Genomic DNA, 12,499 nt, shown 5'->3' with positions numbered 1-12,499 from the left:
CAGGGATCAGAGGATTCTTGAAAAGATTCAAAGGTCCACATTGATCCACCTAGTAGCCACAGTGTCTTTTTACCGAAGGCAGTTAAGGTGGTACATCAATGAGATCCAAAGTTAATGGGGCAGAGAATACTGGTTAGTCTCCTCAGATCAAAGAGTTACAGCTCATTGTACAATGGAAAAGCAAGCATGGTCCCCAGGTCTGACTGATGATTGATGCAGGGCTGGCCACTCTCCAGCAATCCCTCCTGGATGGTAACTGTGTGCTGATAATGGGTGATGAGAGAGTCAAGATCAGTGATAAATGAAGCCCCTCAATGCTCAATCCCAACTCCAGTGTTGCATGGGGTGTATTCTTGCAGCTTTCATCACATGGTCTTCACAATGCTCCATTCCCATTGGCCTATTGACATGTACATCAACTCCAACCATTAGAAATGTGAATGAGCTCTTCATTGTCTGATTGAACCATCCAATGTGAGACCTTCTGTCTCATCTTCTGTGCCTCCAATGTGTCAATAATTATCAAATTTGATCAAAGGAATTTTTAAGCCCTTAATTAAGTTCTGTGTGACTTAAAACAGCACCTGAAGATGAACCTTCAGTTCCAGAAAAAGGGTGCATGTTTGGTACATTAACCCATCCCTTTGTCCCATGGTTAGTCTGAACCTGTTGCATGGGATCACATGAGAAGGCTCACCGTGGAGGGGATTCCAGGAACACATCTCATCACCAACAATGTCCCATCCCACTCCAACTCTTCCCATCCACACTCCTCTGCTTCATGTGACTCCAAATACCTCCTATTATCTTCTACTCCAAGTATCTTCTAAATTAACCCATCTTCTTGTAGACAGTGACTACTCTCTGAAATACAAAATCCAATAGACCTCAAAAATATAGCTCAACCATCTAAGTCTGATCGCAGCCTGAAAAGTAAATTTACCTCATGGTTACCGCTTCTCAGCATAGAAATCCAAATAGCTTTGAATCCCTTGATTGAAATTTAATCTATATTTTTCACCTTTTCAAGTTAAAAAGTGCACAATTGAAGTTCTAAAGCTAGATCAGTGGAGGTAAGAAATGAAGTGCAGTGCAAACAGAAAGAGTTAGCGTTTGTACAGAGATTCACAGCATCTCTCAGAAAGGAGCTTCTTGTGCAGATGCAATTGCTGACTGAAGTTTTAATACAGGGTGAAAGAGAAACTGAACAAGCATTACAGCAGTTTTCCCAACTCTTTAGTTTAATCTTCAGGATATTTCATGAATCATCCCAGAGTTAATTGGGTGACACATCTCTGGCCATTGTCCATTGGGAAGCTCTGGGACAGTGAATTACCACGAATACGCCAGGTTCAATTGCCAATCTTGCTGGCATTGGGAACAATTTGCATCCAGAAATGCTCAGAGGTTCAAAGCTCAATTGAAGCTTATCGGTAAAGAATCACAGGTACTGATCTAACAGCATCTACCTAGATCCCCTTTGCTACTGAAGGTGGAGACACATGCAAGTTCAACTTTGATGAGCTACTCAGAGTTTCCATGTCTGATAACTAGAGAGTTGTGCACTGGGAATCGAGGAATACTCAAAGTGTTGAAGACACATAGCAAATTCATCAATTAACATCCGAAAAAGAGAAGATAGCCGCTGATGATGAGATCTTATCCTTCCCGCAATATCAACTCAAATTAAAACTAGCCATCAGACCTAGAAATGAATCCAGAGTCCTGCCTTCGACCTCGGAATCAGCATCCATCAAAGGACAAAAGGGCAGCTTCTCATTTCTGATGGAGGATTAAACCCAGATCCATGCTCTTTCTGCACCATTTTTAATCTCCCTCACTCCCTACCCCAGAACATTTGGGGTTCAAATGGGCAGAGGAGTCAACTCCTCCATGCATTCTGTGATCAGGAAGTGACTCACACCCAGACCTGCAGAACACACCCTCCTGACAAGTCCCTGCAGAATTCCCCAACTCCCACAGGGAGAGGGACAAGGAGGAGAAAGTGTGGCCTCTCGTTGCTATACTAAAGAGGGTGGAGAAATCATAACATGTAAGGAAGCATTATGCATCACTGCTGAAACATTCCAACACCATTCACCCAAACTCACAAGCAGCACTGACAGCTGCAATCCACAGAAAATACACATGCAGTCTAGCTCAAATTGTTTCCATCCAGCTGTAATGTTCAACAGCACATTTTGAAGGGTTTGGGGGTTGTTCTGAAGCTCCTTGTCTGAAATAATTACAGGGGGAATTCACCTCATGCAAAAGGTGCAACCAAGCAGTGTTGTCACTAGGTTTCTTCAGCTGATTGGAGCCAGCAAGCACCAGTTCCAAAACTGCAGTAACCTACTCTTCATAAAGAATTTTATGAGGGTAGTTACAGCATTAAAAAGGAGGCATTTTGGCCTAACCTGTTTGTAAAAGTCACTCAGCCACCCCCACTTCTCCTGGTCTTTTCTCATAACTGTGTCATCTTTTTCCTCTCCAGAAATGTTGTAATGATTAGTTTATATGTTATAAAGATTATATTAAAGAACAATTATTATCTGTTTTATCAGATGTGGGTTTTGCTGGGCAGGCCCACATTTACTGCAAAGTCCCCAAATGCCCTGTAGAAGGTGGTGGTGAGCTGCCATCTTGAATACTGCAATCTATTTGATGCAATAAACCCAAAGTCATGGTTAGGAAGAAATCAAAGATTTTGAAATTGCAGAAATGGTGATATACTTCCAAGTCAGGACGGTGTGTCACTTAATGAGTAGCTTACCCATGGCGGTGTCCTGATGTATCTGCTGCCCTTACCCTTCTTAAAAGTAGTGGTCATGTGTTTGAACAATGTTGTCTAAGGAGTACAGATGAATTTCTGCCTTTTGAACCTCTTTAAAGGTCTCCATCACACCCTCAGACAATGCAGTGCAGATTCTAACACTTGCTGCAAGAAAAATGTCTTCCTTGCATTGTCATTATTGCTTTTGCTCAACTCAGTGCCCTCTGATTCTCAACCCTTCTGCTGGCAGGAACTGTTTGCACCAATCCGCTGAGTACAGACTCGTACCTTTGAGCGGCTCTTAAGAGAAGCACTACTTAAAGGAGTAGCAATGTGGGGGCACAGAACTTGAGTGTTGCTGATTTGAGACACATTTTGGTGAAGTTTTTCATCAGAACATTTGGAAGAACACCAATGTAAAGGGGAAACAATACTTTATACTGTATGAGAATAGAGTACTGATCGGTTGGAAAGTGAACACTGATCAGTAGAAGCATTGTCATGAAGAATACACAGTTAGGTGATGACTGATAGTTAAATGACAATCATTATTTAAATTAAAGCCAGGCAGGTCAATTATGATTGGTCAACACATTGACCAGAAGAATAAATTGAAAATGGCTATCGCCACTTTCTCAGCAATATTCAAAGAGGTTGGGGGACATCTTTGCAATGGTAGACAGCCTATCTTTGTCCTACAAACCAACATCACGAGAAAAAACAGATTTATTCAGCGCAAGTTCTTTCTTTCTAGATGCACAGTAACAGTCAGGCCTGGGCGAGCCTTGCCAGTCAAATTGGTTGGTCACAATTTGAAAAGGCACATAAGTTTAAGGGACAAATCTTCACATTACCAGCTTGTCATCCCCCATCAGGACCAGTGCTGGTTCAGAAACAAGTCATATCCTTAGCCATTGAGATGGAAGAGGTGTCCTGATAGGGTTTGGTACCACCCTTGGAAGCCTGATGCAGTGTTTGTCCTCTAACTACCTTCAGTCATTTCTAGATCTTTGGGCGAATGCCAGGACTTTCAGAAGTTTGACAGCCACTGGTATTCTCCCAGCTGTAAGTCTGACAAGTCTATGGTGATGAAAACAGGCAGTCAATGGGAGACCACTCCTCTCACTGGGCCTGATCAATCGATTCACACTGCCCAAACTCAGCTACCGCCAACCTATTTAACCTTGCCAAGCCCAGGAAACCCATAGGAATTCTAGCCCAAACCTAAAAAATGCAATGGACACCTATACTGTCCAAGCTCAGAATCCCCACTGCTTTGCTATTGACTGTATTCCAGGTGAAGGGAGTTAAAGAAAATTCTAGATTTTTCATCTGCACCCACACTTTTCCCCTGTCAATTACTTATTAGCTTAAGTCAGGAATATCTTTATTTAGATTATCTGCTTGCACTGCTCCTGCAAGTATATTCTCTCTATATATTATATCTACTGCTCTCTGCGCCAATTTTTTCAATCCAAAACATCTCTTTACTGCGATGAAAGATGAACCCAATTTGCAGAGTTTCTGGTGATAGATAATGTTATGTTTTTCTCATCATATCTTGAGTAAAATCTCTCTGTGGCCACCATTTCTCAATCTAGATATTCCCAGTGTTCTGGAACTTCTCCTCCTTCTTCAGATAGATTGATTTAGTTGTCCCTCACTATCACAGAATAAGCTATTCAGCCCAATATGCTTGTGTTGGCTCTTTTAAAGGTCCCATTTTTTCCCCTGCAGATTTTCAATTTTCTCCATTTCAAGTATTTATCCAGTTCCTTTTCAAAAGTTAGCACTCCTTCTGCATCTGATGCCCTTTCAGGCAGCATGAACCCAACTGTAACTACACGAAAGAAAAGTAACTTCCTCTCTTATGTTAAATCTGTGCCCTTTGGTTACTAAGCCTCCTGCCAATTTCTTGCTGTCAACGGGGATGTCGTGAGTTGGAAGCAGGGTTGATGCAGAAGATCAGACTCAATGCTATTGATCAGAAGAGTAGGTTCAAGGGCCTGTGAGGTTTGCTCCCATTCCTACATTCATAACTAATAATGTTGAACACTCCCACGAAAACCCCTCTTTATTTCCTCTATGTTAAGAGAATAATTCATGCTGCAGCCTCTGTTCCCTGGATTAGTACTGGGACTCAATCAGTGCATTGGGCCGGACTATGGCTGGACAGTGAGTTGTAGCAAGTTCCAACATCAATGGCCATCAGCCAGTGACCTGCAATCATCCGTCCCTGCACATCCCACCAACGAGGGGGGATTATATTACCATCTGGGAGGAGGCAGTTCAGAAACCAAGCCAAGCACAAACACGCACACTTACTGTGTCCTCCAATGATCTGCCCAGTACTGGGAATTTGAGTGAGGCTAACTGTAGTTCAGGTTAGTGAATAAACGAGTGACACTAACGATTGTTGGTCATGTGAACTCAAAACCAACACTCGCATGTGTGATCTCTGTGTTTAATGGTAAAACAGAAAAATAAAAGGTGGGGAGTTGGCCAATTGGTTTGAGTGCTGTACTTCCATGGCTACTGACGTAAATCTATATGCAAAAAGTGTCAGCCTGAGTAGAAATTTCTACTGCAATTACAATGAGTGGTTAAAACAGTGTTAACAAGAACTGCAGATGCCGGAGTCTGAGATAACAGAGTGTGGAGCTTGAGAAACACAGCAAGCCAGGCAGCATTAGAGGAGCAGGAAAGTTGACATTTGGGGTCGGGACTTTTCTTCAGAAATGGAGAATTTCATTTCTAAAGAAGGGTCCTGACCCGAAACATCAACTTTCCTGTTCCCCTGATGCTGTCTGACCTGCTGTGTTCATCCAGCTCCACACTGAATCAGCATAGCATCACTCTTGGCTGGTCAGAGATTCCCAATAGACTACACTGACCAAGTGACAACACTGATAAAGGTTTCCTTGTAAAAATCATGAGGGGCATAGATAAGGTGAATAGCAAAGATCTTTTCCCTCAGGTGAGGTGTTCAAAACCACAGGGTGTAGCTTTAAGTTGAAAGGAGAAAGATTTGAAAGGAACCTGAGAGGCAGCTTTTTCACACACAAAGTAGTTTGTGTGTAGAATGAGATACCAGAGGAAGTGGCAGATGCAGGTACAGTTACAACACTTAGAAGATATTTGGACAGCTATATGAATAGGAAAGGTTTAGAGGGATATGGGCCAAATGCAGGCAAATGGGATTAGTTTAGTTTTGGGTATTTGGTCAGCATAGAAAAATTGGACCAAAGGGTCTACTTCCATGTTCTATGATTCTACGACTCTATAACTAATGGGAGCACTTTAAGTAAGAGCCACAGAAGAAACACTGGGACGGTAGAAAGTGACAGCAATCCCAGCCATGGACCTTGCTCATTCACTCACTGTCGGTCCCAGTCACACATCCAGTCACTCCCAGAATCATTCCATTAGAAGCAAGGACTGTCCACTCACCTGTGCAAACTGCTTGCCATGAGGGGGGAGACATCAATTTGGAATAAAGAAGAAGAGATGCATGGCATTAGAAAACTTGTCACATTTGTTTTTTTTTAAAGAAAGAAACTTTTTTTTAAAAATGAGAGTGTTGAACCTGGCCATCACTAGGAGCTAAGAACAATTGGTCGAAGCTGGGCTTTGCCTGAGGGAAGCTCCCCCTCACTGACGGTTGTCACTGAGGTGGGGGAGGGCTGTGACTGTGCAGAGTGATCCACACATGCACGGCCTACATTGGTCTGTTAGCACATTGCATGCAGGACACAGAAACGTGGGGAAAGCCCAGACATTCCCAGGCCCTTCTCCTAAACACCATTGTGACAAACATATCCTACCCTCACTCTCTAGAGCTGTGTAACCTTCTTGAAAAGATGAACAAAAGGAAAGAGAAAAAGAAGCAGGGTAATTTTTTGCTCACACAAATGGGACTCTTGATTAATGGGCATAGACTTTAAAAAAACTCACAGCACACGCAAACATAAAAACACACAAACACCAACACATTTCTGCACAAGATCCCACACAGACGCCCATAGATTGCAAACAGATACAGGAGGGAGGAGGCTTGACAACAGAGCAATTTGTAACAGGCTGCAAACAAAATATATCTCCACACAAACAGAAAGTTGACAAAGTATTCACACACAGAGAGGGAACTGCAAGAACAAAATCACTATAGGTTCAACCAGACTGTTTCTTTCCCACTTATTAATTCCACTTTGATGCCTTTACACTGGAAGTTCGGGAACATGAGGAAGCCACCCAGCCCATTGATCCTGTTCTGTCATTCAATGAGGTGACTAATCTGTCACCCAATTCCACACAGTTGTCTTTGTTCCATGATATGATGGCAAGATATGGGAGCAGGACTAGACTATTCTGCCTATTGGGCCTGCTTCACCATTCAAGGAGATCACAGCTGGCCTGATAATCCTCAATTCTATTTTCTTCCCTTTTCCCCATAATGCTGTTCCCTTACAGGTTAAAAGCTTACTTAGCTCAGTCTTGAATACACTTAATGACCTAGCTTCAACAGTCCTCTGCAGCAAAGAAGTCCACGAATTCATTACGGTCAGAGAGAATAAATTCTTCCTCATCTCTGTTTTAAATGAACGACTCTTTATTCTGAGATTAAAGCACCCTGGTCCTAGACATTCCCATAAAGAGAAACATGCTTCCCACATCTATCTATCATGTCTCCCACTAAGAATTGTATATCGTTCAATAAGGTTGCCTCTCGTTCTTCTAAACTCCAATAAGTACAGGGCCCAAGCTCTTCTCAAAAGACAGTCATCCATACCCTGGAAAAGCCTAGGGAATCCAGTCTGAACCACCTTGGTTTCCTTACCTAAGGTAACAAAAACTGCTCACAATATTCTAACATCCTCTGACTAGTGTCTTATATAGTTTTTACAAACCTCCCTATTTTTAAATATTCCATTTCCATTGAAATAAATCCCAACATTTCATTCGCCTTCCCTATTACATGCTAAACCTGTAGGTTAGCTTTTTGTGATTTATACATGAGGACTCCCAAATCCTCTGTGCTGCAATTTTCTGCAGTCTTTCTCCATTTAAATAACAGGCACTTATTCTATTCTTCCTGTCAAAGTCATAATCTCACATTTTCACACATTAGGTTCCATCTGCCAAGACTGTTTTTTGCCGACTCCTCTGGCATGTCGACATCCCCCTGCACTCTTTGAGTCATCTTCACCACCTGCCTTCTCACCTATTTTTGTGTCCCCTGAAAACTTGGCTGTTCTGCTTTCACTTTCCTCATCAGAATCATTAACATATATTGTAAATAACTGTGACATCAGCATTGATCCCATTGGCACTCCACTAGTTAAATGCTGACATTCTGGAAATGCCCCCCTCTCTGCCCTCTATTAATTAGCCAATCTTCTTTCCATGCTAAGACACTATCTCTAACACCATGAGCTCTAATCTAATTCAGTAGCCTAATACATGATACTTTTACAAATGTCTTTCGAAAATTGAAATCGATTTCATCCACTGCTTCCCCTTATTTAGCCTGGCTGTTACCTCCTCAAAGAATTCTAATAAATTTATTCAGTTTTCCAATCTTCTGGGACCTTGCTAGAGTTGAAGGATTCTTGGGAAATTAATACCAGTTCATCGACTTTTTCTGCAACTAATTCCTTTGATATCCTTGCATGCATCTCATCAAGTCTAGGGGACATATTGGTCTTTACCCCCATTTAGTCTTCCCTTTTCTCCCATAATTTTTCTCTGGTGATAATTATTACACATACTTCCTCACCTCTGGCCCCTTGATTATTTAATATTTTTGGGATGTCTTTAGTGTCTTCTACTTTGAAGACAAATGCAAAGTATTTATTCAATTCCTCTGCCATTTCCTGCTTCCTGGTCAACATGCATGGCAGCCTTGTCTCTTTTGACAGTACCTAGACCTTCCTGAAAAACGTACAGGTATTCAAATCAGACTTCACTCAGGCAGCCATTTTCTAATCGAAAAATGTTCAGCTAATCAAGGTAAATCTTTCTCAACAAATTTCACCCCATCGGGCTTGGGCCCAAGCCTTTTACAACAATCAGTGGCAACTGAGGACCGAAGTTGTCTCCTTATCTGTAAAGGTTCCCCAGTATAAGTTCTCAGTATAGTCAAGGTCCTTTGCAAACTAAAGGGTTGGATTCCAAATAGAATTTTGTTAAAGACTGGTTCTGCAATGACTGATACAGCTACATTGGCATCAACCTCCATTAGGACCGGATGACCATTTAACCAGATTTTTTTTCTCTGATGAAGGGTCCAGGCCTGAAACGTCAGCTTTTGTGCTCCTGAGATGCTGCTTGGCCTGCTGTGTTCATCCAGCTCTGCACTTTGTTATCTTTTATTTTGCTTGGTTCTGATTTGGATGTTATTAAATAATTTAACTGCACAAAGTAGGTGAGCTTTCCAGGGTGTGCACTCTCCTGGATACTAGCCTTTGAGTTCTCTTACTCAATTCAGGCCCAGTGGGACACTTTTGATGTCTCGAGACCACATACCGACAAGCAACTTCAATGCTGGCCCAGGTCTTGAATAAAATCTTAAATGTTTGGTGCCGAGGCTTGGCTTTGTTTTGAGGTTTTGCTGGAGCTCCTCTGTTCAAAATATGCCCCAAGTGAGGCTTTGTAATTGTCTTCACTCAAGTGATGTTTCCCAAACTCAGTCAGCCTGGCGAGGGTATCCACTTCCGTTGGCATACCTTGTAACTCATACGCTCCACTTGCTGCATCTTCTAATGATGAAGATAGCTGTCATGACTGAAGTCCAGTTGGGCTTCAACTAGTAGGTGCCGTTGCATGGTTACATCATCAATCTCACATACCAAATAGTCTCTCAGCATCACATTAACGGTTAGGTCAAAGTCACATGCCCCTGTCAGTCATCTTAACTTCGTCAAAAATCCCAACATAGATTCCACTGGTTCTCAAACTGTCGAGAAAAACCAATAGCATCTTGGAATTAGAAATGGCTCGGGCTTGGAATATTCCTTAACTAAATCCATCAACTCTGTTCAAAATGAGAATGTTGGTGTAGAAGTGTTGATTCGTTTCACTGCTAGGTTTTTTAATATGTCCCCTTTGTCCTTGGCTTCATAACTAACAGAAAAAGTTTTTCTCCATTTTACCTGTGAGTAACCCTTCCTATCTGGAGACCTTCAAAAAAAAAACTCAATGTTTCATTTTTTACATTGTTGGGAATACCCCCAAGCTTGGCTAATCTCACTTTATTATTTAACTGTTTTTTTCAGAAAATCATTCACAGCATCTGGGCATCACTGGCTGAGCAAGCATTTATTGCCCATCCTTAATTGCCCTGGAGAAGATGTGGTGAGTTGCCTTCTTGAACCATTGCAGTCCTTGGTGTGAAGGGACACCTATGCTGTTAAGGAGAAAGATCCAGGATTTTGTCCAGAGCTAAGAAAGGAATGCTGATGAATTTTCAAGTCAGGATGGTGCACGACTTTGAAGGCAACTTGCAGCTCACAGTATTCCGAGGTATCTGCTGCCCCTTTTCCTTCTAGCTGGTATGGGTCTGGTCATGGGTTTGGAAGCTGATGTCAAAGGGCCCTGGTGAGTTAGTACAATGTGTCTTGCACGTAGTTCACACTGCTGCCGCTGTGTGTTGAGGATAGACAAGTAAATATTGAATATAGTGGATGGCATGTCAATCCACAGGCTGCTTTATTCCAGGTAGTGTTGAACTTCTTGAGAGTTGGAGCTGTACTCACCTTTGCAAGTGGGGAGTATTCCATCACACTCGTGACCTTTGCCTTGAAAATGAATGGACAGGCTTTGAAGAGGCAGGAGGAGAGTTATTTACCCCAAAATTTATAGCCTCTGGTCATTTATTGTCTCCACCTTTGGTTGGTCCAGTTCAGCTACAGAACAGTGCTCACCCAAGAATGTTGACAGTGGAGATCCAACAATGCACACCACTGAATGTTACAAGTGATTGGTTAGATTCTATGGTCGGACAATTTTGTGATGTGAATGTTACATGCCACCAACCAGCCTATGCCTCAATATAAGTTTAGGTCTTGCTCCATTTAAGCACAGACTGCTTCTGTATCCAAGGAGTCACCAATGGTGCGGAACATGGTGCAATCGTTAGCAAAGAACCCCACTCGCACTTACGATGGTGGGAAAGTCATTGATGAAGTGATGGAGATGGATCAATGTTGGAGGTTTATTTGGGGGCTGCTTGTTAACCTCTAATAACTACAACCGTCTTCATATATACTTGAAATAACTAACAAGTAGAGATTGTTCCCCTGATTCCAGTCAGTTTTGCTGCACTCAACCAGATATTGCCTTGATATACAGGGCAGTCTCACCTGAACTCAGTCCAGGTATCATGCTACTAAATCTACACTGCACATTCTTCAAGGCTATTCTTCACAATATCCCAGGTGTAATCTAACCAGGGTTTTGCATCATATGGCTCAAACTGACTGAATACTGAAGAATCATTGTGCACTGGTCAGATAATTCACTCACCAAACCATTTGACATTTTAACACCAGGATCAAAGCTTTTGCTCACTTCTTTTCTTACCCGAGCTTCATGACTTTGAAACTCAAGTCCCCAGGGGCTTGCACAATGCACCACATTGTAGAATATCTCTCAACTTTGCCTAGTTTGGTCAGCTCTGGGTCGCCTATAATTCAAGGAGGCAATGGATTAGTGCCCCGAACCTATGCAAATAGTCCAGATCTGGTGAACCAAAGTCTTCTCAGGAAACACATACAGCCAGGCAGGGACAGAGACAGACAACAAGACAGGGCAGAGAGAAAGGCTGGGACAGAGAGCACAACAGGGATACAGATAGAGACCGAGAGACAGGAATAGTCGGTGAGCGCAAACACAAAGAGACAGAAAGAATATATTCATCATGCGACAGCAATAATGATACAATTGAACACATGCCCAGTCACTGCTTATAATCGAATAAGATTCCATACTGTGATTGTAAAACCATGAATGGTGAGGAAACAATCTTAGTCAGTGATCTGATACCAGACCAAGGTTAAGAACAAGGTCTGATTTGATACACAATGAGCCTCACATTTTGTTGGATGGGCTGGAAGCTGTTTCCACGCTCAAATGAGCTTACCATTTTTCTCAGCACAATGTCGGTCAAAGAAACATATCAGCATGGCACAATACATTTTTCTAACATTTTGCATTTAAATTTGTTCAGAATGTCATCAGGTATGTGCAGTAATGTTGCACATCAAAACAAACCTGCTCAACATTGTTTTCCTGACATGAAATTTCTAACATGTCGATAAATTCTGCAAAAAAAAGGTTTAAATGCTTCAAGTTCACCCTAACAGATTTCTGCAGGGTGATTGATTTGGTGAAGATAACCCTTAATGGTATAGACAACATTTGCCATGGACAATTATTACAAAATCCATTCTGTAGTAGTCTAATCCAGGTCAGGCACTGTCTGCTCATTACAGATGTTAACCACTACAGTTTAATTTAGCAGGTCACAGATCAGGCCAGGGCCATCATATTCCAATTATTACAAAAATGAAATTATAGATTCAACCTACACAATGTGCACAATGAAGTAATCGAGAATCAGTTTACTTGATACAGCACAGTCTCAGTGCATTCCAAAGGGCAAATGACATCCAACATAGAACTAATGATAAGAGGCAAATGAGTGATTGAATCATTACAGCACAGAAT

General features: G+C 42.0%; 1 protein-coding gene across 5 annotated transcripts in view; it reads right to left on the bottom strand.

Annotated features, from left to right (window-relative positions):
- Positions 1-12,499, bottom strand: part of fgf12a (fibroblast growth factor 12a) — a 309,702-nt gene that overhangs the window by 129,009 nt on the left and 168,194 nt on the right. Inside the window, exon 1 of one of the 5 annotated variants that reach the window (XM_059651195.1) lies at positions 6,224-6,275. The exons of the other annotated variants lie outside the window; for them this stretch is intronic. Within the exon in view, the coding sequence (XP_059507178.1) occupies positions 6,224-6,257 (34 nt within the window). The 5' untranslated portion in view covers positions 6,258-6,275. Of the gene's footprint in view, positions 1-6,223; positions 6,276-12,499 lie in introns of those variants that run through there. 5 annotated transcript variants of the gene reach the window in all.

The sequence above is a fragment of the Stegostoma tigrinum genome, chromosome 14 (assembly GCF_030684315.1).
Source record: "Stegostoma tigrinum isolate sSteTig4 chromosome 14, sSteTig4.hap1, whole genome shotgun sequence".
NCBI lineage: Eukaryota > Metazoa > Chordata > Chondrichthyes > Orectolobiformes > Stegostomatidae > Stegostoma > Stegostoma tigrinum.
This window is presented reverse-complemented; position numbering and strand designations above follow the sequence as displayed.